Source organism: Dicentrarchus labrax, unplaced genomic scaffold, assembly GCF_905237075.1.
Source record: "Dicentrarchus labrax unplaced genomic scaffold, dlabrax2021, whole genome shotgun sequence".
NCBI lineage: Eukaryota > Metazoa > Chordata > Actinopteri > Moronidae > Dicentrarchus > Dicentrarchus labrax.
In genome coordinates, this window is record NW_026136722.1 from 10,640,741 (window position 1) to 10,665,802 (window position 25,062).

Here is a 25,062-nt window from a genome sequence, read left to right on the forward strand (position 1 = left end):
TAGATGTGGTGTGATGCAGCGCAGGCATGGATATGGAGGGAAAGAGGAAGAAGAGTGGGAGGATACCGGGGCAGATTCCTGGTAGTTCGGTGCATCCTTGTGTGTGAGGGAAAGCTTAACTTGGGATACACTTAGATCCATGTTGTTTGGCTAAATAAATGATTAGAGTTTGCTTGGTGGTAGGGTGCAGATGAACCATCGGCATCTGTGTTTCTCTCATATCATCTGACAAGTTTTGCTTTGAGTTGGAGCAACAACTTCTTGTCTCAAAAGAGAAAATATAGGAACGGAAAAAGAAATGAGAGCTTGTCATCTCAGTGACAATGAGTGACAGCACTCCCCTGATACCATGGCAACACAAGGAATTCTTCTCAATAGAGCCCATGACGAATCAGGACCTTGATGTTCACTGCTTTCCAACTGAGGACAGCAGGGGGAGGGAGATCAAGGACACAACTCATTCAGATCAGGAGTGGTTCATAAGCTTTATATAAGAAATGAAATCTGATACCAAGAGTGGATTCTTATTGGGAATCAATTTGAGGCTCGCTATTATGAATCATTACCACAATTTAGCAGTTGAAAGTGTCAAGAATGCAACAAGGGCCAGAAAATTGGCATTTGTATGATTTCCTTGAACCCTTTTTAGCATTTAATGTGTTGGGTTGAGCCACTCATTGTTTGCAGTGTATTGGCCCCTTTTCAGACCATAAATATTGTAGCACTGCGTTGGTGTTTCTACAGGTACTGAAAGGGAAAAATCCAATATGCTACAACAAGTTGGTCCAAATAGTTATTCAATTATTCAATTCAATCAAGAAAATGGAAAACGCAACAAAATACATCAAGTTTTCATTTGCAGTGCTTAGACTACCATAGCTAATAATTCAGGATCCTTCTGGTGAGACTAATAATGTGAATAACATATAGGATGCCGGCTGTCTTTTAGTGAACCTGTTGTGAAGGTTAATGAATGTTGTTAACAGTAATTTATCTAAGAAATTATAGTTTAATTTAATATTAATTTATCATTTATTATAGTATCCAGTTTAAGATGAAATGCCCACAAAAAAATGAAAAACATTTTGACTCTTTTCTGTTCTCCATGATTAACTGAAAGAATTGAATAAATGCATGATACAAGGAACACACTCCAGTGTGAAGGCTTATCCGATGCCAAGACACTGTTGAATTGTTTATTGTCCTTATATTTTACAATTTAGGGCAGCAAAAATGTTGTTGTATTTTTCTGTATTCTGTTCTTGTGAGATTGTTGAGTGATATATTCATTAGGAGTTTTCCTACTGTGACACCCATAATAATCTGTAATATATTATTATAATATAATTATATAATTTATAAAATATTATTTTTTTTACACAATGTTCATGGCACAAACTTGAGGCCTATAGACAACAAGCACCAGAAATACAAAATACTCAAGGAGAGATGAGTGATGCGTTTGTATGGATGAGAGATAAACAGAGTCTGGTGCTGGTGGCCGTCTTGGGAAATTCCCTGCTCCATTCTGGCATTGCTTTAATTTTCGTTTAATCCCAGGAGCAGAAGTTTAATGAACCAATTAATTGCAAAATCAGATTAAATCACTGAAAGCCTCGAAATGATCTCTGTGTGAAGTGTTTCTCTGATGCTCAAGGCACACATATTATTGTCCCTAGTTAATTTTTATTGTAAGATCTCTGTTAGAAGCCAACAAGTTCTTGAGTTACGAACTCCCACTATCCGCCCATTTTATCCTTGTTCACGGTCATAATGAAATATGTTCCCCATCATAACTTTATTAGATATAAAGCCATGTGGGCTTGTATCTGCCATGTCCAGGAGGAGCTGTCCTGTAGAAGCACTATTTTAAAAATATCCTTATCTATGACACATATACGTATGAACAGATACATGTAACTGTCTGGTCCTGAGCCCAGGCAGTACTGTGACTTCCATTCCAGATTAGCACCAGCTAAAGGGCAAGGATCCTCCTGCTCGGCCTTACTGGAAGTTGCAGACAGACGACAGACCATGCAACAGACAGTCAAGTCATTAATCCCACTGAGGGTCCCACATATCCCTCGCCCTTCAAAGTCCAAATCTTGGATTATGAAGGTGACATTGGTCCATAGAGCGTAGGGGGTTATACACACCTCATTACAGAGAAAGCAGGATAAGAACGGAAAAGCACTGAGATGTCTGAGCTTGGTTGGGTCACAGGTGGTAGAGCTTGAGAAACTAATGCTGATTACTGAATGATGTAATTTAAAGGAAATAAGAGCATGGAATACTTTAAAACAATGTGTCTAATCTTATAAGCCAAGCAGGCTACTTTAGTGCTTTGACAATGTGCATTGACAATACAGATATTGAGTTTTGTGCCAAAGCTGAAATGGTTTTGTGATCGGGGACTCAATGAGTGCATGCGGAGGTAGAGTGATAAAGTCATTACAATGGCATGCCACTGGGATTTGGAGAGGACTGGTCTGGCCTAATGGAGAGTCCAAAGTGGTACCAGGCAGGCGGGCGACTGCAACAAATAGTGCTGGGAGACCACAGAGTGAACATTAACGACAGAACTGCCTGTGTTGGTTAGAGGGCACTTCTACACTCATCCCTGTCCTACCTCCAGGGAATCTCTGGTTACAACATGTGGATTTCACTGGTGGTGATGCAACTTCCAGTCTTCACTACATCACGCTATCTGTTTATCCTCTGAACAATGTGGACTAATAAGCTCTTATGTTAACATGAGAGAATCTGATCAAAATTAAGTATATAAGAATATGTTTTACGATTAGAACAGTGATGAAAACAAAAATCTGAGCAACTTCAAAGCTCAAATTAACAGCCATGTTGAGTGCCATATGTGAAGTCTAATAATCTCATTGGACAAAGCCTGAAGCCCCGGCCCTTGAGAGTACCGGGGGAATCAGCTGTTTTGCATAAGGTTAATGGTTTAAAGACAAAAGAACAAACATTTTTTTCTTCTGGACAATTGAACTGCTACAGAAACCAGGGAAAACAGAATTCCTCATAGGTTACAAGATAAGAATATTTTCCAGTGACATTATAATACCAACAGAAGTAAAGCTATGCTAATGCTTTAAGGCTAATTAGAGTCAAAGCAATTACTAAATCAAAAATGTGATTAAAAAGAATCTGACGACTCTTTACCCATTTGTTTCAGGCCGTGGTGAGCTAAAAATAAGCGCAGAACATCGTGAACATGAGCAACATGAACACAAGTTACAGAGCCTTGATTGCATTCACAGCTTTGATGTAAAGTATGTTAAAGGACAAATGTTGAACTATAATGGCATAAATGTGAAAGTGAAACTCAAAATCAAGCAAATGTTATGTGTTATGTTATTAGTCCTATTTTATTTTAGCTTTTATGTTCAAGTATAATGAGTGCACACAAAGTACTATAACCTATACGGCTACAGTATGTAACAGTAAGTACTTTGATGGTGTTATCAAGGGGGAATTACTGCTCCGTCTTATCTCGTTCAAATTCACAGAGATTGAATAAACATTTACACAAATTATGAAAATTCTTTCTTTTACAATTAATTGCAATTTTTATATACCTAGAAGCAATGATGGCCGCAAGAGAATATGAAACATTTTATTAAATTATACTAACCAACATTTGGATGTGAAAAGCTTGGTTGCATTTGAACACATCTGAGAAAAAAAAAGCCTTGTTATGTGAGGGACAACGTGTTGAGAAATGTTTAGTTATGCTATGTGTTATGACAAGTTGTTTTCAGATTCAATCAAGCATTCTCAGCCCTAAATCCTGCCAATGAGGATTTGATGTATGCTAGCAGCATATCAGAATCCGACAGCAGTAAATTCAACACTTAGATCTGACCTGACAAGCCCAGAGTGTAGGTGTGTTGTGTACACATCAGTAATTTAGTATTTAGAGTATCATCTGCCCAGTTTTTTAATGTAAATATTCCCCCATGTTGTATTTGAAGTTACATAAATCAAGTTGGTCACACACGACACTGAGAAGCCCTTTTGAAAGAGGGATTAGATTTGGATTAGCTATGTCAGCACATATATGTCAACTCCAAGTCTACTGTCTCAGATTGCCCTTCCTATCGGATTAGGATTAGGGTTTTAACAATGCAGAAAAAAAGATTAAGGGACAGAGAAGAAGGCAATTGTCTTATTAACCTCTGAGCAAAGTTTACCTAAGAATCCTCCCTGGTCTTTTGATTCTGATTTGGTTGCTCAAGAGATGTTAATTCTGTCCAAAAGATCAGGCTTCACGGTGCTTGAACATGAATACCTCCAGTATTTAAAGAAGCTTCAGCTGCATTGGAACGGTATTTCCTGTTGATGACTCAACCGAATCAACAGTGTTGAACATTTGCTGTTCTTCAACATTTTTCAACTTTCACGACCCCCGTTCGATTCTTACAGAGTATATTGTGATGGTAGGTTGTGATAAAAAATTATTTCTTCACAATTTTCAAAACAAACTCAAAACTAAAAATACAAACCCTTTCTTCAAAATAGACTTTACATCCTGTTTGGCTGTCATGCACTGCCTAACTTTGTACAAGAGCTTACTCAATTCATGAGAGAGTGAAAAAAGGTCAGCAATCCAAATGTGGAAAAAAAGTAACAAAAGCTGATTTAATCCCTGCAAGGTGCAGCAAGAGAAACATGACTGATGTCATATTCTCTGCAGGACTCAAAACATTTCATCTTTCAGCCAGCAGGATTGTCTAAACCATGTCTATTCTGGTCCGAAACAGTACTTTAAACCCAGATATATGATAGTAGCATCTGACCCCTTTATTTCTCGTTTTGTTGACTAGATTGTGAAGCATTTCACCTCCATATGCATACACCATATGATACAAATATTTTTGGTTTAGTGTCAATCTGGCACCTCCGCTCATGTCAGCCCCCTTCATTCACAGCATCTAATGTCAAATGAGACTAAAATGATTTTGGAGAACATAACTCAATTCTTTAATCACTGATTTAACAAGAGTGACTCAGCCCACAATTGAGTAAAACACAGAGTGGATGAATGATTTGCAATCATTTCTGCAGACACAGACCGAACATGTTTGACTCACTTCCTGCATGACTGACATTTTGGCAAAATGGGAAGCTTTTTCATTGACATCATAATGAAGCTACAGTTCATCCTGCTGCCAGCACCCAAACTCCAAATTTCTGTACATTTGTTCTCTAAACCAAACAGTCTGCTGTTGTATGATGTTTTATTTTGTTTCACTTTTATTCAGAAGCTCTGATTCTATTCCCCGGTGGTAGCTGCCAAGTGGATGTGTGAAGTCGCTTGATGCTCTGGGCTGCCAGGTGTCTATTTTCCTTGTCTTCCCAACCTTCAAACAACAGCAGCCTCCCTTACAACAGCCTGGAGGGATGTGTGCTAACAGCAATTCCCCAGTTGGGAGCCTAGCAATTACAGCACCCCTCCTCTATCCCTGTAATTGCAAAGGGAGCTGCTTCCTGAGTGATCAGACTTCTAGCCTGCCACCAGGGAGACTGGCTTCATCACCCTATGGCAGCCCCAGGTAAATGAGGGTGTTTTGCTGGAGAGTTAAATAAAGGTTGTTCATTAATAGAGCGGGGCGATTCATATCTGGCCATAACCTTTTGCTCTGTGGTTAGCTGTGTTGCATGATGGATGGGACAGGTTGCCCCGGGCAAGTGCATCGACACTTTGTGGTGCATCCATAAAATATGACGGAACATATTGACAGACTACTGTTTCTGGAATAAAAACAAATATGCAAAACAGGCTGCTATTCTGTGACTGAATGTCGTATCAGCAGCAGCATAATCAGCTCTACAAAGATGACTTCTGCTTCAGGTCATTGCTCAAACTCAGGAACAGGAAAAAGTACCTCCTGTTTACATCCACATAAACATATTTAAACAGTTGCTTGAAACCCGACCTTACTTCATATTGAGGAGTGTTAAGTGTCACCCAGGGACATAAAGGAATGCCAATGTTTTTCACATGTCACTTCTCTCCAGATGAGAAACCTGACACTTTGTTATGTGTTTGTGGGTGTCATGGCAACAAAACCCTCTCATTGGTGGCAGCGGGGGTGCTGAGATAGCTAACAGTAGTTTAATGGTGCTGTGCTAATTAGCCCGTTAGCACAATACTATGCAAGATGGTAAATTAGACAAAGCAGTGAACGTTTGCCTGCAGGGATCCAGAGATCTGTACAGGTGAGGTTTGGGGTAATGCATCAAAGACGAACACAAGCATTTTAAAATAATGACATTAATCAGTGAGGGTTATGTAATACAGTAAATATGGTGAAAGAAATATAGTAAAGTCAAAGAGAGACCGTTAATGATTTTTGGTAAAACATTTATTTCTTACTTCATAAAAATGACATGACTGCACCTTTTAATCAACTCAGTCAAACCTGCTTCATTTCCATGTTTGTAAAGTAAAGCAATGCATACAGCAAAATAGTGCCTCTATAACAGCGGGGTTGCAGTACATCATTGTGGAATGAAGTCTGATAAAATGCTGACAAATGTATAAAGGTTGACTAAAACTCAACCATCCATAAATCTTAAATGAGACATTTTGGCCCACAATAGGTTTATTTTAATTCTTTCCAGCTATCACTGAAAGTAAGCTACAAAGATTTAGAGAAATGCTTATTTCTGTCAGTTGATGTATCATGGATAAGGGCATCATTAACACATCTAGTATCACCTTTAATAAAAATTAAAAAAAGCTGTACAGGATGATCAATGGGAGCCATTTCAGTACAGATCAATGAATGTGATTGAGCCATATGAATCATTTTCCTTTTGGAAAGAGCAATAAATGATTAGGCATTATGAAGCCCATGTAACAGGTTTTTGGAAAACGGATAAAACATCCCAGAAGTATTGAGACAGGACCTTCTATTGGATCCTAATCAACATTCCTCTGGAGAAACGGTACACATAGTGGTTAAGTCAAAATATTGCAGTGGAAATTCATATTATTATATTAACTTGAAGTTGGCTCAAGGGTCAACCATAAACTTGCTACCATTAATGGATCCATGTGTTATTACTGCTCGGGAGATCAAGGCAGTGCCATCACTCAGGTCTAATTGACATGATGAGGAGCTATTACTGTATTGATCCACCTGGCAAGTGGCACTGGATCAGCTGAGGCCCGTATCGACCTGACTAAGTGGGTCCACAGACCTCTGAGGGTCAGGCAAATGTTAACGGGATATTAACAGTTGTTTGTAAAGTTGGATCTCATTCAGCTTAAAAGGTGAAGCAAGAGCAGCATTTGGAAAAGTAAAAGAAGAAGAAGTGGCTATCCACATTAAGCCAAAAAAATGTCCTGGCAAAAAAAAAAATGATACTGACCCTGTTCATAATACCCGTAAACATTGTGCTTCCAGAAAAATTTTCCTGTTTTAGAATTAAAACTGTGTGTGGAGGATCATGAATATACCTGGTTAGGCAGCTTAGTGAGTTAATATCATAACAATAAATTATCATAAAATAGACTTTTGAACTTTTTACACATCCACCAAATACTGTACATACACTGTATAACAATATCTCCAGAGTGATAACATTATAAAAAACACATACAAGGGACCAGCATGAGTTTGTCATCATAGTTTCCTGTCAGTCCCAGCTAAAGTCATGACCAGTCATCTGGTAAAACTTGTTATTAAAGGGTTTATAAAAGTCCCTTAGCCTCTGCACCACCTCTGGGTCAATATTAGGATGGGTCCTGCCTTTGGTTTTGCCCAGGCAGTGTGGCTTGCTGTTCCCCTCAGGTCTCTTAAGGCAGGGGAAGCCCTTTGCCGGGTTAAAGTGGAAATGCTTCTCCGTGACCACCCTCCTTAGTCCAAGAAAGTCCTGGACGCGAGCCATCTCACCTGCAGGGTCGCTAATCAAATGCTCTCCACTAACAAACAGCAGCTGCTCCATGGGGAAGTACTGGAGCCAGCGCTCAAGGTGCTTAGCATACATGCCAATTTGAACGGCACTCCATGTGGTGTCAATCAGACCTGCTGACATGTTCTTAAAGGTCAGGCTCTCGAAAGAGGGGATGTCCGGCTTCTTGGAACGAGTCTGAGTGTAGTCTGAGATGGCTCGGGTGACAGGATCCCGGACGACCACAATCAGCTTTGTGTCTTTAGACATGGTGTAGATTCGAGCAGGGACCTCCTTTGTGACATAGTAGCTGGGGGTCTTCTCCATGGTCAATTGGCCCTCTGATGACTTGGGCATCAATTCCCTGCAAAGCACACAAACACACTGATTATCATTTGCACTATAAGCACTCTATGGCATGAAAAACAACTCTGTGCCATTTAATACTCTATTCAACTCTCAAACTTTCAAAAGTTCCCATTCAGAAAGATGAGATTAACACTGACACCGTAGCTCCATGGCAGGTTTAAAGTACTGTCAGGCAGGAGCAAGTCAATCACCATCAAGAAGACAATTGTAGACATCATGAGCAACATTAACAGAGCTTGTGAGTGTGCCTAAAGTGACAGGACGTGTTAGGTAGAGCAGGGGTCCTATCAATCATCCGTGATTGCATGTGAACACAATACACAGTTCATGACATGTTCTAAATACAAACCCTAAAGGTCGACATTCATCTCCTGCTGCTGCATTTAATCTACTTTAAGACCTCAATCCTTTCAAACCTCACAATCCTCATACTGAAATATTCCACACCTTCATTACATTATACAAAGGCAGGTTTAACTGTGAATAGGCAGTATTATATTCATAATGTCATGCCAAGGCAGATGACTATGACTGCACACTATTATTCATATTTATCAGTAATTTGTAAAAAATGTGACAATTTGGAAAAGTCTTGCATTCCTTAGGAGAAAATGCAAAGCATGGGAGCTTTCTGTTCCCATAACTGCATATTCTTCTCGACCCTGGATGGCTCTGGTTGATCATAATATAGCCTGTTAACTGCAGCCCTGACTGGATAATGGCTAAAGTGAGCCAAGGGGGATTAGGACTAAGCCAAACATGCTAGAGCATTAGAGGCTGGTCGACTGCCTTGTTGGCTGGCTGGGTGGCTGGTTTGTCTCTGCAGACAGAGGGGGGAGAGAGATACGTGGCTACAGCGATGAGAGTCACTGGTAAGTAGTTAATCCATGAAGAAATACAAGTGATGGACACAATAACACAAACTCCTGCACGGTTGAGTGCAACCCAGTGTAGTCACATTCTGTGAGACTGCAGCAGAATGGCGATCACTGAACGCAATATGCAATATTTTATGGGTGTAGTTTGAGGTTATTTTGCATTAAACTTGTGGTGAAATTGTTCCAAAAATGAACAATGTAATCCAATTCAACAACACCACAGACTACAGAATCAAGAGTAACAGAAGTTGAATCAACTCTACTTGTCAAGTTCACCGTTTTAAATAAATGTTGCATGTATTACAGGGATGTGTATCTGCATTTTTTATTGATACAATGTCTGTTGTGTGTTCACCTATTAAAACCTAGGTAAATAAAATTATAAACTCTTCACAGAGGAGCTCAACATCTTCTTAAACTGATGCATGTTAGCACAACATCAATGTTTTCTAGCTTCAGTGTAGCAGAAAATAGGTTATTTATATTACTAATGTATAGTATAAAATGTAGTATTTATTATGGAAATAAATATAAGCCATGATGTGATGTCTTAAGTGTTGACAAGCATCAGCCTCCAACATACCTCATGTTAGTTTTAGTTAGTCTAAATGTAACTCTTTAATTGTTACAGTGTTTGGTAATATTTTCATGTTTTGATTGTGAGCGGCTGATTTCAATCGAACAACAGGGAAGCAGAAGAGCCATGTCATTAAAGTGATTACAATAATTTCCAACCATCTGTTGGTACACGCACAAGGAGCTTCAATATTCCTCTCCAAACCCAGCAGCTTTCATCTTAGAAATTTATGTGGTGGAAACAAGCAGAAAATGGTCTGCAGTATCTGAATGTGCAGAGCACTGTGAAAAAGCTGTTGTGTTTATGGGAAAAGTAGACATCACCCATACCTCATTAGTGCCATGTAAACACACACAGGGTTCTCTTTCTTATACAATTTCATCACCTAATGTCACCTGCTCTTTCCTTCCTTCCTACAGAGTCCCTAGGTCTTACGCATTTATTCCATTTTCCCTCCCTGAGAGCCTAAGCCACCATTGTATGTGGTGAAAAAAACACAAACCTAATCAAGGTAATAGGTATGAGAGACACAAACAATGCTATCAGAACCCCCTGCAATTATCTTCCGCATCTCTTGGATACACACAAGCGGTGCGCCGTAGGCCTTCCTTGGGGCCTCGAGGGACACAAAAACTTACTACCAATCAAACTTTCCACTTAGTCCCAGAGCAAAACAATCTGTGTCAGAAGCACATGCATTATTCATCTTAGTGGATATAGAGCAGGGGAGAACATCTCTGACTGAACGAGGAGTGAGAAAGTTGCCTTAGGGGGGCAGATGTAGCAAGCTTTCACAATTTGTTCTGCTTAATAAACAATGTCGCCGGGAACCAATAGGTTTCAGTGCTTCCTCATCTATCAATCAGCCATGCAAAGGCGTCATCATTTGGCATCATTCAGAGGGGGGACAAAATAGTCCTCTCTCTAGAATTGAGCCACAGTGTGCTGACTTTTGCCCCTTCATGAATTTTGCATGATTCTATTTGACTTCATAAAGCTAAAAACACTGCTTTACTCTAAAACTGTAACATCTAAGTGGGCTTATATTTTCAAAGTTGTAAAGCAAAGAGTCTAACCTTTGAAGGGTTTTCTTCCTATAATTGGTGCACTAAAAATATATCTATATAGATGCTTGTGCATATATATAAACATCCTCTGCCCTCTAACCTGTCCTTTAAACTCACAGGAGAAAAGCACGACTGAGAAGATACCGAGGGGAGGCAGGGAGGAAGACTGTTAAGAGAAGGCATAAAAAAGTTAAGGGAGGAAGGAGTGGAAGGAATAAAGGAGGATTAGATGGGATCAGGTGCACTGTTGGACGATGAAGACGGCATAGGTCAACCCCACTGACCCAGAAGCCTAAGTCTAAAATCACTGACCACTTCTTCAGATGCTGTGGCTGCATTTTCCTTCAGCGGTAGCACAAGATGCATCTAACCCTTGACAGATAGTAATCCAGCAGAGGTGTATTGCGTAAGTTGCCTGTTTTGTCTCCCGGGCAGTCAGGTGTGTCCATTAAACTGGCTGCCGAGGAGGCCGTTTGAAAGCTGGTGCCTTGTTTACATTCACTGCTATCAGGAAGCCGGTTCAAAGGTAGGAATTTACAACATTGCTGCACAGATGATGCCCTCAGAAATGAGTTCACCAAAGTATAGAACAAGTACGGTGCAGAAAACTCCGATAAGGCTCTCACTTTTGTATCCTGCGGTATTCTGCTTGACTGACTCTAATTGGCATCTATATTTCAACTTTTCAGACCACGGTGACAAGGGGCTGCTCGAGAAAAAAAAAAACTCAGCATTATCTAATGTCATTTTGGGTTCTAATCTTACACTGAGGCTGAGAGGGGTTGAGCGACTGTGGGAATTGTTCCTGTTCTCAAAGACAGGATGAGAGGTGGTGGTATGCAGCCACTTATAATAATCAGACCAATATACTGTGAGATGAGTTCCAGACAGAAATCAAAGAGGAAAGCATCTTTAGGGAAGGTGCTCTCATTGCAGCCCATCTTATCATCCGTGTGAAAGTCATCGTCATCAAGCTTTACACTCAGGACATTCATTATCTCAACAGCATTCCTGAACAACAATGATAGTGCAGAGAATGCCTTTTTCCCATCCTCCATTATTACTGTCAGTATGCAGAACTCAAGGCCACCTGGCTGTCTGATGGAGACAGGCCCAGTTTGAAGAGAAGGAGGAGGAGGAGGAGGAGGAGGAGGAACAGTGTGTGAGCCATTCTGGCTTCCCTCACACAACTGTCAGCCTTGCATTAACACATAACAATTCTGACAGTCAGTTGTTTATAGAATCAGCGAGCACTTTTTATTAAGGTGGTGCGGCTGGAAAAGCGTATAACAACAATGCTGGACCAATCACACCGGATGACATTACACTCTTTGTGGAAGTGATTGAACATCAGAATTATCAGAATCGGTAATGCATGATAAAAATCAATATCAGTATGTATGGATGTATGGTTTGTAGCTAATGCTTTGACTGCTGTGTTAATAAATACCTATATTCTAAGGGAGATTTTTGGCCAGATAGAGCCAAGAGCAATGTGCAATGTGTTCCGCTGTCAACAGGTTGTTTTTGTCAGATTCTGTTTAGGGCAGAAGCTCAGAGGGACTAATCAACAGGTGTGGTTCTGACTTTAAAGATAAAATAAAAGAAACATGAATGTTTGTTATTTATATGAGCCAGAATATGTTACCCTGACCAGGAACTCACAGGGAGATCATGTAGCAGCATTAAAAACACAAGCCAACAGTGAACCTCTAATTTAAAGGGGATCTCCCCTGACATTACACATACGTGTTACATGAGTCAACATTAGTTTGATGTTTATTAAGAAATTAAGAAAGAAAGTGAGCTTGCCAGACCTCTGTAGCCCGCTTGAGGCTAGCAGCATGAGACAATATTAGCCACTACTGGGGTAACACACCCGAATCTCTGACCAAACTGTCATTTTTGGGTAAGGTATAGTCCACATTTTGACAAGGAAGAAGAGTAAAAAGGACAATATCAGTAGTCTGGCTGCATCCATTTAACAGTTTTATAGAAGTGCAATGGTAAATCAGTACTAGCAGAAGCACTATTTACTAGAACCCGAAAAAATTACCCATCCATCAAGAAAAAGGGAATTCTGAATGGGCATGAAAGTGCCTTCAGAGAAAAGCAAAAAGTGCAATTACTGTACACAGACTTGGTCAAACAAGGCCAACAACAAAACACAACACAAGGTCAACTTATATAATCAAGTGAGCTTCAGTACAGTTTCTTACATAAATAAAGTGGTGGGGGAATTCTGAATGAGTAAAGAAACAAAAACTGCTGCCACAGAAAAAGAGGCAGAAACAGCCAAGTTAATCACGAGAGCAGGTGACTAAAGGTTATGTGTTCATGTAACCAAGTAGTTGTAGTTCTATACAGCAAAACAAAATTGTTTACCCATAAAATTTGATTGTTAAAAGAAACCCCATCCTTTCAATGTAATGCATGTAACGTATATAGTGGTTGGTACAATTAGATAATGCCTCGCAGATGCATGCTGGTCTGAAAAGGATCAGCAAAAGCAAACAAGACTTCAAAGACGTAAATCAAAGATGGCTGAGGCAGATTGGTGCTTTCTAAAGTCGCTCTGACTTGCTGTCAGGGAGTCTCTGCAGTGGAGAGAAAGATAGAAGCAGGAAACAGCGCATTTTCACTGAAGATACTACAAAAAAGAGAGATGAGGAAGTCAACAACTCAAGGGGATATAATGGAGTGAACTTGTTTTGTTTCAGTGTTTCCAAAGTGCTGTAATAAGTGCTGTGGTTTGACAAATTGCCTCAAGCAAAAGCCCAGGGGGTTGTTGCAGCAAATTAAATCTTCAATCTCCTGGAGAGGGAGGGGAGGTGAACATTACCAGTATTGACAATTTAGTGGACTTATTCTAGGAATGCTAGCATTATTTTAGTCTATCAGAAGCAATGATCTGATAGAGTCTGGACTGCTTCTTGCATTGACATTTTCATGGTTTTATGATTTGTGGAAAATCTTAGGAATGTTTGAAACAACAGCTAGCATCTGTGAATTGTTTCTCTGAAGCATCTCATTATCTACGCGCTTTTCCCTTCTTTTCCTGTCAGTGTGCTGACACATTAGTTTAAGCTGGGGGATACCTATATTGAGAGCTCTCTAACTTACACCAATCCCCCTGTGTCCTTGCAAAGAGCTAAAAGTGTTGAGTAAGCAAAAAGCCACCACTGGACTCAAATGAACCTACTCTTGGGAAACACAACTTTCCACATAGAGATCTCTGAAAGTCAACTTTCAGCCTAAAAAGCTTAAGTGTAGTGTTTGAATCTTTTCTTGGGCCGGTTCCAATGAATGCTCTTTCTGATGAACTCCTGCTGGGCTTCGTCAAAGGGCACTTTCACCCTTGTGAGCACATTTGCATACAAAGTGAAGGCAGAGAAAACATGTTTCACACTAATTGTCTGCTCTTTTATTGTCAGGGTTAATGCAGACCCCAGGGGTTCTCCAGCACCCCTTTCATTGAGCTCCATAATACTGTTGCACTTTCTAAAGACTCACTTTAAATTTACTGCCCTCTATCTGCCACTGGCCTGCAGTAAGCTTCCCTGGGGCTCTGAGGAGGATTACGCCGTCTTTTCTGACACCCTCAGTGAGTTAGTAAGAAGGCCGCTCATTGTTCTACATATGGAACCTCAAGAGGAAAAACACAATTACAGCGATTAATTCCCATCTACAGTATAGAAAGAAGAAGACCTTGATTTGAGCATACATTCAGTAGATGATTAGTTCACCTGCCAAGATAAGACATACGGGAGGAAGTTGGGATGCTGTTATTAAAGAAGGGAGGGGCATAGGAGGTGGTCTGTGTGCACAATTGTCTGCCTGCTTCTCGTCTCTTCTTTTTTCCGCCTATGGGTAAAAATGTGCTGTATTGTGGTTGGTGTCCTGCTGTGCAGGGGGACCTCTCCTCTATATGGGGCTCCACCAGGATGGACACAGCAGACCCCCAGCAGAATGGACACACCAATCACAGCAGATAAATGGCATGGGCACAACTCAATGCCACCACAGGAGCTGATAAGCCCACCCAGCAGACAGCTTCTCTCCCCAGGCTGCCGCCATTAGTGTGGGGGCAATGAAGTGAAACATATGTGCAAACAAATCAACACACACCTTTGTAACGATTGACACTCTCAGCTCATCTTCAAGACATATTTTTGATCAAACAGGACATTGGATAAGTTTTAACAGGCCCTTAAAAAGGTGTGTCAGTGCTTATTTATTAAGTAAGCACATCGTTGTGTGGAAAAACTCATTCGTCCAACAGCGGCGTGTTCTCGGAGCTCCACTAAATGATCATTAAAGGTTGACTCCATGTCACGGTGCTATGCTGTATGGGGTCAATCTGTGGCAGAGTGCTCTCACTGTGACAACTCAAGCCAAGTTGTTTTAATTAGCGCGATCACCTCTGTGGGAAAAGAAGTCTTCATTATACATGTCTCAAGATGAAACGGTTTCCCACATCCACTAGCTGCGTGTTTGGTATGCAGTTGCCACTGTGAGCAAGATGCTGACACGTCTCAATTATATGCAACTGCTTCCTAGGCTGTTACTTACATAACATTTAATTTTATTCATCTTTAATGATAGCTTCGCTTTCTTTTTAGACATTACTTGTAAAAAAAAAAAAAAAAGCATGAAGAGTAAAAAAAAAATCTTCAAGCATAGGATGATTTCAATTTGTTCTTGTTGCTCAGTCTGTAGAGATAGACAAAAGATCACTCTTCACGGATTGATCATCCAAAAATGTCCTAAACCTGTCCGGAAATTCTTAAAGGAGCTTAAGCGAGAAGTCCTTTGAACAATGCTTCGCTTCCCCTATTGTAGCTCTATGGAGCCAGCTTTGGAACAGTGTCTCGATCCTTTGACATTGCCTTTGACACTGTTAATCCCTCGGCTCAGTCAAACGGACACTTGAAAAAAAAGTATCTCTTATTATCTCTTATTAACAATGAGGTCACTGATGTAAAGCATTCAGCGTCAAACCATTTCCGGTAACATTCGGGGTACATAAAATATTGATAATTTCCAGGAATAAACGTGTTTGCCATCTACTTCTACTAACTGTGCAGCTGAGTCAATAGTAAAGAGCTTGCATATTGAGATGTGAGGACAAGGCCAACAGTTGCCATGGCAGAGAATACAATAAAAACGTTATGATACATAATGTTGAAGGTGTGAGGAGCCTAAAATCTCTGATCTCTGACTTTGACATTGACGTCTATTTGGATTGAAGATCAAAACAAATTGCTGCCACTGAATCAATACCCTGTAACTCATAATCTTGAATCATGCTCCTGGCTGCTCAAGGATGACAGCATGATATAACTTGCTGACTTCTAATCATAAACCAAGGGCTGTTTCTTTGAACTGCATCCACAATTCAGGTCAAATTTAAATTTTTTCTTCCCGGTATCCCCCTTATTGTCAGAGAGCCACAGATAGTCTAGATCCAAGGACAGATGTAGAAAAATTCGAGGAACTCTGTGAGTGAAGGTCATGCAAACAAGCAGAAAATTGATCGTGCTGTGTAAATGAACATGGCTGAGGAGAGTTGCGTAAAAAAGAGTCTTCCGAGAAATGTGGGTACGTAGAGTTGTTCCCTATTCGAGTGCTCTGACCTGTGATGTTTTACTGACATTAGATGTTTGATTGCACCTGCAGTTGTTAAAACCATAGGACAAATGGCCTGGCCCAGCTTTTACAATGGGTATATCAACAGTTTTTATCACCTTATCAGCAGTGTTTTATTGGCTGAGTTTCAGCTTCCTTTCTATCAATTACAATATATATACACTGCAACTGTTTCCTGTAAATTCTGTGTTTTTACATAATGCTTCACTTACTGTAAACCTTCTTTAGTCTCTGGCCTAATAAAGACAGTAACATAGTGGAATTACCGTCATTTTATAAACTGACATAAATTACTACAAAATCTTTTTAAAAGTGTTCAGATTTACCAGCAGGATCATGTCACCTGCTCCTCTCAGTAAAACAAATCTGCCATTGCATTTCACAGTATCAATATTTTCTTTTCCCAGTTTCTCTGTTCTTATTATCTTATCACCTTAAACACATCTTCCCCTGAAACAGACTGAATTATCAGTTGATTTCACGGCTGATTATTATATCTTGTGTTCTTTTTGCTGTTGAAAATGACGAAACGACTTGTCAGGATAATATAATATAGTAGCTAGGGTGTAATATAAATTAAAGGTTATATCAGAGTAGAGTTTTAAACAGGCAGTATTTATTTAAAATAAGATAACATTGTTTGCTTTGGTGGTTGCTTAATGGTTATCAATTATAAAATACAAAGTAGATGACAGTTGCAGGTATATTTCTTTTAGAAGAACAATAATATGCTGTTTGTGTTTTTATTATGCTTCCAAAGAGGCTCAATAACTACATGCAATATAGCCTACCCTTGAGCAAGGCGGCAGCAGAAGCCCACTTTTTCCAAAGGTACATATGAAGCAAAGGCAGAGCTCAGTTGACTATGTATATCTCTCTGGATTCGTGTTTTAAGATATAAATAGAAGATCAGCGTGATACCTGTACCACTCCAGTCCCTTGTCGTAGTTGCGGTCAAAGAAGTGCGGCTCAGCTCCCACCGCTCTGATGTCTGGGTGCAGGCGCAGGAACTCCAGCAGTGCCCGGGTCCCTCCTTTCTTCACCCCGATGATGATCGCCTGGGGCAACTTTTTACTTTCCGACTCATTGAGGAAACTTGACATGGCATTATCATCCAACGCCTTCGCCTCGCCTCTAATTTCATCCCACTCCTCTCCTCTGCTGTCCAAATCGTTTTCGTTATTCAGCAAGTCCCTGGACGCCCCGAGAGACGACTCCTGATTGTCAACTTCTGCACCGTTTTCGTGCCTGTTCACCGAGCCGTACGCCAGGGTTGGCACAGTTGAGCAGTAGCCAACACAACAATAAATCATATACACCCAGAGGGACAGCATTATGCAGAACACGAATAGTTTATTTTTCACGTGGGATGATGGCACAACATGTAGGCTGTGTAAAATCGGACTATATTCCATAGGACCGACGTGAAAAAGTTATATTCCAGTTAACAGGCATTTTGGCAAAAGGCGCCTCACTCCTCTGCCATGACTCAAATCCCGGACACTCGGTGCGCAAGATCCCAAAACACAAATTAATAACGCCAATGTGGACACTGATATTGAATTGTACGGCGGGCGTCGACCTCCTGCTTCAACCCCTAGATCTGCCTTGAGATCAGGATGGATGTTTTTATTCTTAATAGGAACAAAAAATCTGGAAGAAAAAAAAAACTGCAACAACAACAACAACAACAACCAAAAAAAAACAATGGAAATATCGCCAGGTGAGCGATACGCGCGTCAGGGACTGAGTTTGTCTCCCATCACTTGCTCCCAGTGTGTGAGCGCTCATACAGCAGCACCAAGTTATCTACACCAGGCAACAGCATCAAGCGTGCAGGAATATGAGAAAACCTACTTCCGGTAGAGCATTTCAAAGTAAAAATGTTAAGAACGAAGAAAACTATTGAACTATAATATATATATATATATATATATATATATATATATATATATATATATATATATATATATATTTGAAACTGGTAAATATATATATCACGTATTATGTTTGTTTTGTTTTACAGTGTTTTCATATAGGCCTATACATTAATTCCATATATTTACCACCATGGTGATATTTTTACAGATGGCAGGCTATAGATCATAACTGTAAGCTTAAGGAAATAACACTTGAAGAGTGAGATGAAGAAGAATTACTTTTATAATATCCAATAAAATTATGTATTCATGTATAGTTATATCTATATGCAAATAATCTCAACAAATTGTGTTAATTTAGCATAGCTGCTCCAGCAGTGTCACGAAAAACTAAAATAATGAATATTCACATATATGCTCCAATGGTTGTTAAGGTTTTGTCCCTGCATTCTTCCAGTGATTTGCATCAAAAAATATTTTAATATTCTATACAAAATACTTACTCACATTACTTTTATTTTGAAAGTTGTGAAGGTTCCTGTTCTGTCTGTCTGCGTCTACTTTGAGGAAGCTCTCAGAGTCTCAGAAATACTGAAGGGTGGATGACTGCCAGTGGAGCTGAACAATCCCTCCATCCTGAACAGATTGGAGCCTTTTAAATGTCAAACACTGAATGGCATTACAAACTGAGTGTCACAGGTACCGTGTGGCTCGTTTTTATTTTCAGTTATGATGCAATAAACATTACACCAGGAGCACGAGTGGAGAGAAAACATTTCTTATTACAGTGCAGCTGTGCAGATGTTTGAAATGCAAGAATTGTAAAATGTAATGAGGGCTCTCTCTGTGCTCTTCAAAGCTGAATACAGAAGTAGCCCATGCTCAAATGTGGCATGTTTACTTGTTTGCGTGTTTACAACTTTTCATACTGACCTAGACACCAGCACACAAACAACTGATATGACTGAAAATATGTGTCAAGGATAAGCTGTTGTCTTTAACAGCTTCACACTTTTCCTGCTATTATGGGGTGAACGGTCCAGTGAGTCAGAGTTAATTGGCCTCATAATCCTTCCTAATTGCTTTTGTAATCATTCCAAACACGTAGTTCTACATAAACAAATGTTATCAGCATATTTTAGGGATCCATAAACGTTAATAATTTACTCTTTAGGGACATGGTGGTGCATTCACTGGAAGGTTGAGTCATGATGAAGATGTTTGACCACGAATTTTCAAATCCCACCGAAAGTTTGGTCTGTGTGTGTCCCCGTGGCACCTTCTCTTGATGAAGGGTCAAAGGCCTCCAGTCCCACTGCACCCCTGAGCTAGCAGAGGATTAGCAGGATTACCCCAGAGCTGCCATGTCAGTCAGAGTTTCACCAGAGACAACCCTGCCCCCTTCATCTAAGCCCCTTATCTCATCTCTCAGACACTACTATATATGATATATGAGTGTGTGTGTGTGTGTGTGTGTGTGTGTGTGTGTGTGTGTGTGTGTGTGTGTGTGTGTGTGTCTGTGTGTCTGTGTGTGTGTGTTTTCTAATCCTAATAGTTGCATTTCCACAGTGCATGAGCACAAGATAACCTGCTTGAGAAAATGTGTGCGTCAAGGGGTTTGGTTAGAGCTACACAGTCATGGTTTGCCCTCTCTGCTCCGTGTACAGACTATGTTTGTCTTTGCACTGTGTACTTGTAACTCTCTGGGTGTAAGTTGAATGGTTGAGTTCAAGTGTTGTTAGAGTATTAACTTTATATTTACTCTGAAGTCCATATGCATATGGAAGATGATACAGACGCTTATGTTTGATAGATAGTCTTTATTCCACACGCAGAGCTCCCAGCATGAGAAAACTATCATTAAATACAACTGTGAGGAAATCACTAAACATCTGTTTGGAAAGAGTTACAATATGTTTGTCTGACTTGGCCTTTTTATGGCAAAGTATTAGTCACAACTAAAGTTTTTTCTGACAAATTCAATCAGTTCTTGCCAAGTGTAAGCAACCCAGAGGACTCTCATGGAGCACAGCCAAATGAGATGTGATGATATGAACAAGTAATGTCTCCCTAATATATTAAATAATATTATCTCTGGAAATGTTGCATCTGACAGAAGAACTTTGAATGTAAGTTTGATTTAAACAAATATGTGCAAACCATCCAGTCAGTTGTGAAAAGTGACTTTATTGTTGTTTGTTTATGTTGATGTTGGGCAGGTAGGATTTAACTGTCTGTTGAACAGTCCAATACTGATTAAATGTATCAAGGAATATAACACAGTTAAGTCATTCTTAAAAATATTCTGAAATATTTGAACATGCAGCACATCAATATTACAAATTATTTCTCAATTAAAGTTAAAGTCATTAATTAATCACTTGTACAAATCTAGAGACAGTATCATGTAACTGATCATTTGAAGGATGTTTTTTTATTTTTTTATTTATAATAATTTAAACAGTAACATGCTATAACAAAGGGGATGGACCTTATTTTTTTCTTTTTTCTGTGGTTCCATTTATGTCTGCATGGAGCGGATTGACAGACTTCCAAGTGGAGCGCAGTCATTGAAGGACGAGACTTAAAGTAAAGACACCTGAGGGAGGGATACACACACACACACACACACACACACACACACACACACACACAGGGTACAAAAGCAGACACTCTTTTTCCAGGATTCCGTAAAATTGTGTGTGCTGATTAGCTCCGTCTGTTAGAGACAAAACCTCACACACACACACACACACACACACACACACACACACACACACACACACACACACACACACATGCACTCTGGGTCATCTCACAAGGTCTCAGGAGAAGTAAACCGGACACACTAAAGGGAGTGCTTGACTTGTTCTACACATCCTCAATACAATTACTTAAGTGAACCATATTAACACGCTCCTCTTCTGCAGCCTAAACAGTATAGATAGTTAAATAAAGCACTGCATAAGGACACCCACTGATATTCAGGCATGTATCATCTACCGTATAGCTACAGTAAAAACAAATGTAACCAGATCAAACCTTTGTATATTTGGGTTGTCAGTCTGCCATTCTAGTGCCATTTTCTAATATAGTGTTCACACCACGGAAGACTTTTCATTGCCATGAGAAGAAAGCATAAAGCTGGCTCTCCACCTAACAGGGGCATGTGGCATCCCACACATTGACAAAGTAGCTTTAATGCTGTTACAACGTGCTGTTACATGCTTGCCTATCACCCTGTCCTATCAACATTTTTTTCAAAATTAACTTGTCAGCATCCCTGCAGACGTGTGAATAAAGTCGGAATCAGTTGGATAAGCGAGCCCTGTGGGAATCCTTGTGTGCATACGTACAATCTATGGTAGTTATTTAATGTGTTATACAAAAAGAAACATCACATTGCACTAACATCACTGTTGGAGCAACCTCCAGATGTCAGAGATCTGAGCCCATTAGTGGGTAAAGTGGACTGATGGATGATCTCATCCAACCCTCTATCCCAGAAAGAACAAACAAGCGCAAACAACATAAGGGCTGACCGAGGTCTTACACACGCACAGCCCTCAGTCTAATGACAGGGTTATTAGGTGAGCCGAGAGGCAGATCAACACACCGCTCTTGGTCCTTAAGTCCGTCTTCAAGGTCTTCCACTCTGGCTAAGGCCATTTAAAATGTCTATAAATTCTCTGGAGCCGTGGTAGGGACCATCTTATCTTCTTTTGAGGAATAGCCTGAGCGGATTTCCTCACTTGATCCTGTAGAAAAAGTCTTATCCCTCGCTGCTGTCCTCCTGGACATTGGAAGCAGCCCTGTGGCAGGTTGGAGGGCTCAAGCAGCCTTAGATGTGCTGGTCCTGCCAAGTCTTGTTCAAGCTAAGAAATCCTCTAATGCTGTAAGCTCTTTTATCATAGGTGAGTGTCAAACAGTGGCGGAAATAAAGATCCACTGACTTTCATAGTTCTGGGAGTGAGCATTTGTGAAATAAGAGTGGTATCTAGATGCAAAGCATCGAAAACATGAGGCACAATCTGATTCTTTCCCTCCAACTGCTGGTGACAATTCAGATGTGGCACATCAGTTCACTTTATAAGTTTTTATCCAGTTTGACAAATGAAAGCTTTCCAAACACGTGTAATTGTATTGGTTTAAGAAAATGACCTCACACTGACATTTGTTATGGTCTTTTACCCTATTAGGAAGTTTCTTATATTACACTGTATACAGACAGATCTCCAGTCCTATAACACACAGATATCAACAAGCACTTACAGAGATTTCTGAAATTGTCTCAACCATTTAGTGTATTTTGGTATCAGGTATGACACAAAATTACCACTTCATTTACAGGTCTATTTTAATTGTGCATTCTAACATGCTCAGCAAACTTACTGCTGTAAATTATCATAGTTAAGTCAAATAATTAAACCACTGGGGGTTTATATCACACTTTCAAATATTACTGTATTCTGCCATTATATGCTTTGGTAGGTGTAAAGTTTAGATTGGTGGAAACAATGATTTTTTTAACTGTATGCCAGCTCTCCAATTAGAGAGATAGACACAGAACCAGGGGCCTTGATTCCACTCAAACTTTATTGATGCCATATCAGGCACAGTTGTAGGAACAGACAATAGTGAGTCAATGTAGCAGTAAAACTGACATACACCAATACAAACTGTCATATTAGCACAAAACTTCCCAGTAAGAGAGAGAAGCAGCTGCCAGTTAGAGTCTGACTTCAGCCGTGTTAAAGGCCCAGTGTGTAACATTTAAGAGGATCTATTGGTAAAAATGGAATAATATTCATAGGTGTATAATCACATGGAAAAAAGATTGTTGTGTTATGTCGTGTTTTCATTACCTTAGAATGAGCCTTTTTTTATCTACAGAGGGAGTGGGTCCTTCCTGCCATGATTAACTGTAGTTTCTTCTTTGCAGAGGAAGGGTAGGGTGAAGCGAGGGAGTTGCAATGTGCAGCTACACTGCTAGATGCTGCTAAATCCTATACAATGGTCCTTTAATTCTTCAGAAAAGTGGTAGCTTGTTAGGACACAGCTTAATTATCCGTGGAAAACTAAGGATATGAAATGTCTTTGATATCCGGTGGAGTTATATTATGTACAGATTCATTTTTTATTTCTTTACAAGCTTATTCAGAGAACAATTATTCACACACACACACACACACAGTGTGTTTTATGCAACCCCCCACCACTGTTTTATTATCACATATACAGATAATAACTTCAAAAGACAACATGGCCTTGCCATTTGACCATTTCCAAAAACAGATCTTACAAGTCAAAGAACACATGTTGACTGGTAGTGTTCAAAAGGCTGCAGTGAACATTCACTGGCAACGGCGGCAACTAGATACCCTCAAGTCGAGGCTTGGAGGCTGGGCGTCCCTTAGGGAGTATATCCTGGATGAAAATGTAGCCCATTATTCGGGCTGAGAACAGGTGCTTTCAACAAAGAGCCTGCATCATTATGGCCCTGTGGGAAATGAGGGAAAATATCAAGGTCCAAGAATTTACGATGTGGCCTTTTGAAAGCAAAGCAGATCAGATGCCCAGGTTGTGAGTCAAACTAGAGAAGCCATTTATAGAATAAAGATGGAAAAACAAGAGAAGCTTATTTTATATTTAGCTGGAAAGGAAAAAGCACACAGCAGGTTAATTGGATACACAAGTGAAAATTATGAGCTGGTCAAAAAGTTATTTTTAATCTGCTATGTAAAATGGATTGCATTCATTATTGTAATTATCATGTATCACCGGATGAACCATAGACACATGAAATTGTGCAATTATTTTATATTTCAACATGTAATTCAACTTTTAATTCTAATGAAGTTCTCTCTAAATCTTCAAATGTTTTATTCTATTTAGGAGCACAAAACAAAGAGAGCTGAACACACTGTGAGCATACTTCATAAACCATTTACTTAAGGTTTGTGTCTTAATTATTTGATCTTTATGCTCAGCCAGTATTTATTGTTGAATGGAGAGACCGTGCATGTCAGCAATACTCTGAGGTCACAAGAAAGCCGGGCTGTGGCCAAGAAAAACTTCTCACTGAAGCTGCGTCTGGGTGGAGGTCCTCTAAAGACGCATTACACTCCACATTTCCACCTCTTCTCCTTCCCCGTGCTTTTGTTTGAACATTCCTGACATGCTTCTTCTCTCGCTTCTCTTTCATTTCACTCATCTCTCCAGATTACAGTACTTACAAATCTCACTTCCCACACTGAGATATCTTGAGTATTCTCTTGAGCAAGTTAGAAGAACTAGGTGCAGACAGTTACCTATAAAGCTTTTTCACCAAGGGTAAACCACCTTCTTGCCACCCATGTTGTTGATCAGGCTCCGGTCTCCAGCTCCAAGCCTTCTTGGCCTTCATCATGGTCCTTGGCTCCTATCAGCAGGGTCCCTTTGATCTGGGCTGAGATGAAAAGGCTGTGTGGTCCCAGCGCCCCAGGCCTACTCTGTCACCACAGGCAGAATATGACATGGTCACTCATGGGAGGGCAGAGGTAACGCACACATCATCTCTAGTCTACCTGTATGACTGTATGGGGGTAATATGGTTTAAGACTATTGAGGGTCCAGGGGCCCTGAAGTGTTTGCATTAAAATACTTTATACGGTCACAAATATGTATATGCAGGCGATATTTAATCCATGTGATTTAGCTTAATATTGAAGATAAAGTCCATT

At 40.0% G+C, this 25,062-nt stretch overlaps 1 protein-coding gene across 1 annotated transcript; it reads right to left on the bottom strand.

Annotated features, from left to right (window-relative positions):
- Positions 1-6,368: 6,368 nt before the first annotated feature.
- Positions 6,369-18,244, bottom strand: hs3st3b1a (heparan sulfate (glucosamine) 3-O-sulfotransferase 3B1a). Its single transcript, XM_051388698.1, has 2 exons — positions 17,382-18,244; positions 6,369-8,284 (listed from the first exon to the last, which is right to left on the bottom strand). Exons 1-2 carry the CDS (start codon positions 17,873-17,875, stop codon positions 7,666-7,668), a joined length of 1,113 nt encoding a protein of 370 aa, XP_051244658.1. The 5' UTR covers positions 17,876-18,244; the 3' UTR covers positions 6,369-7,665.
- Positions 18,245-25,062: the final 6,818 nt, after the last annotated feature.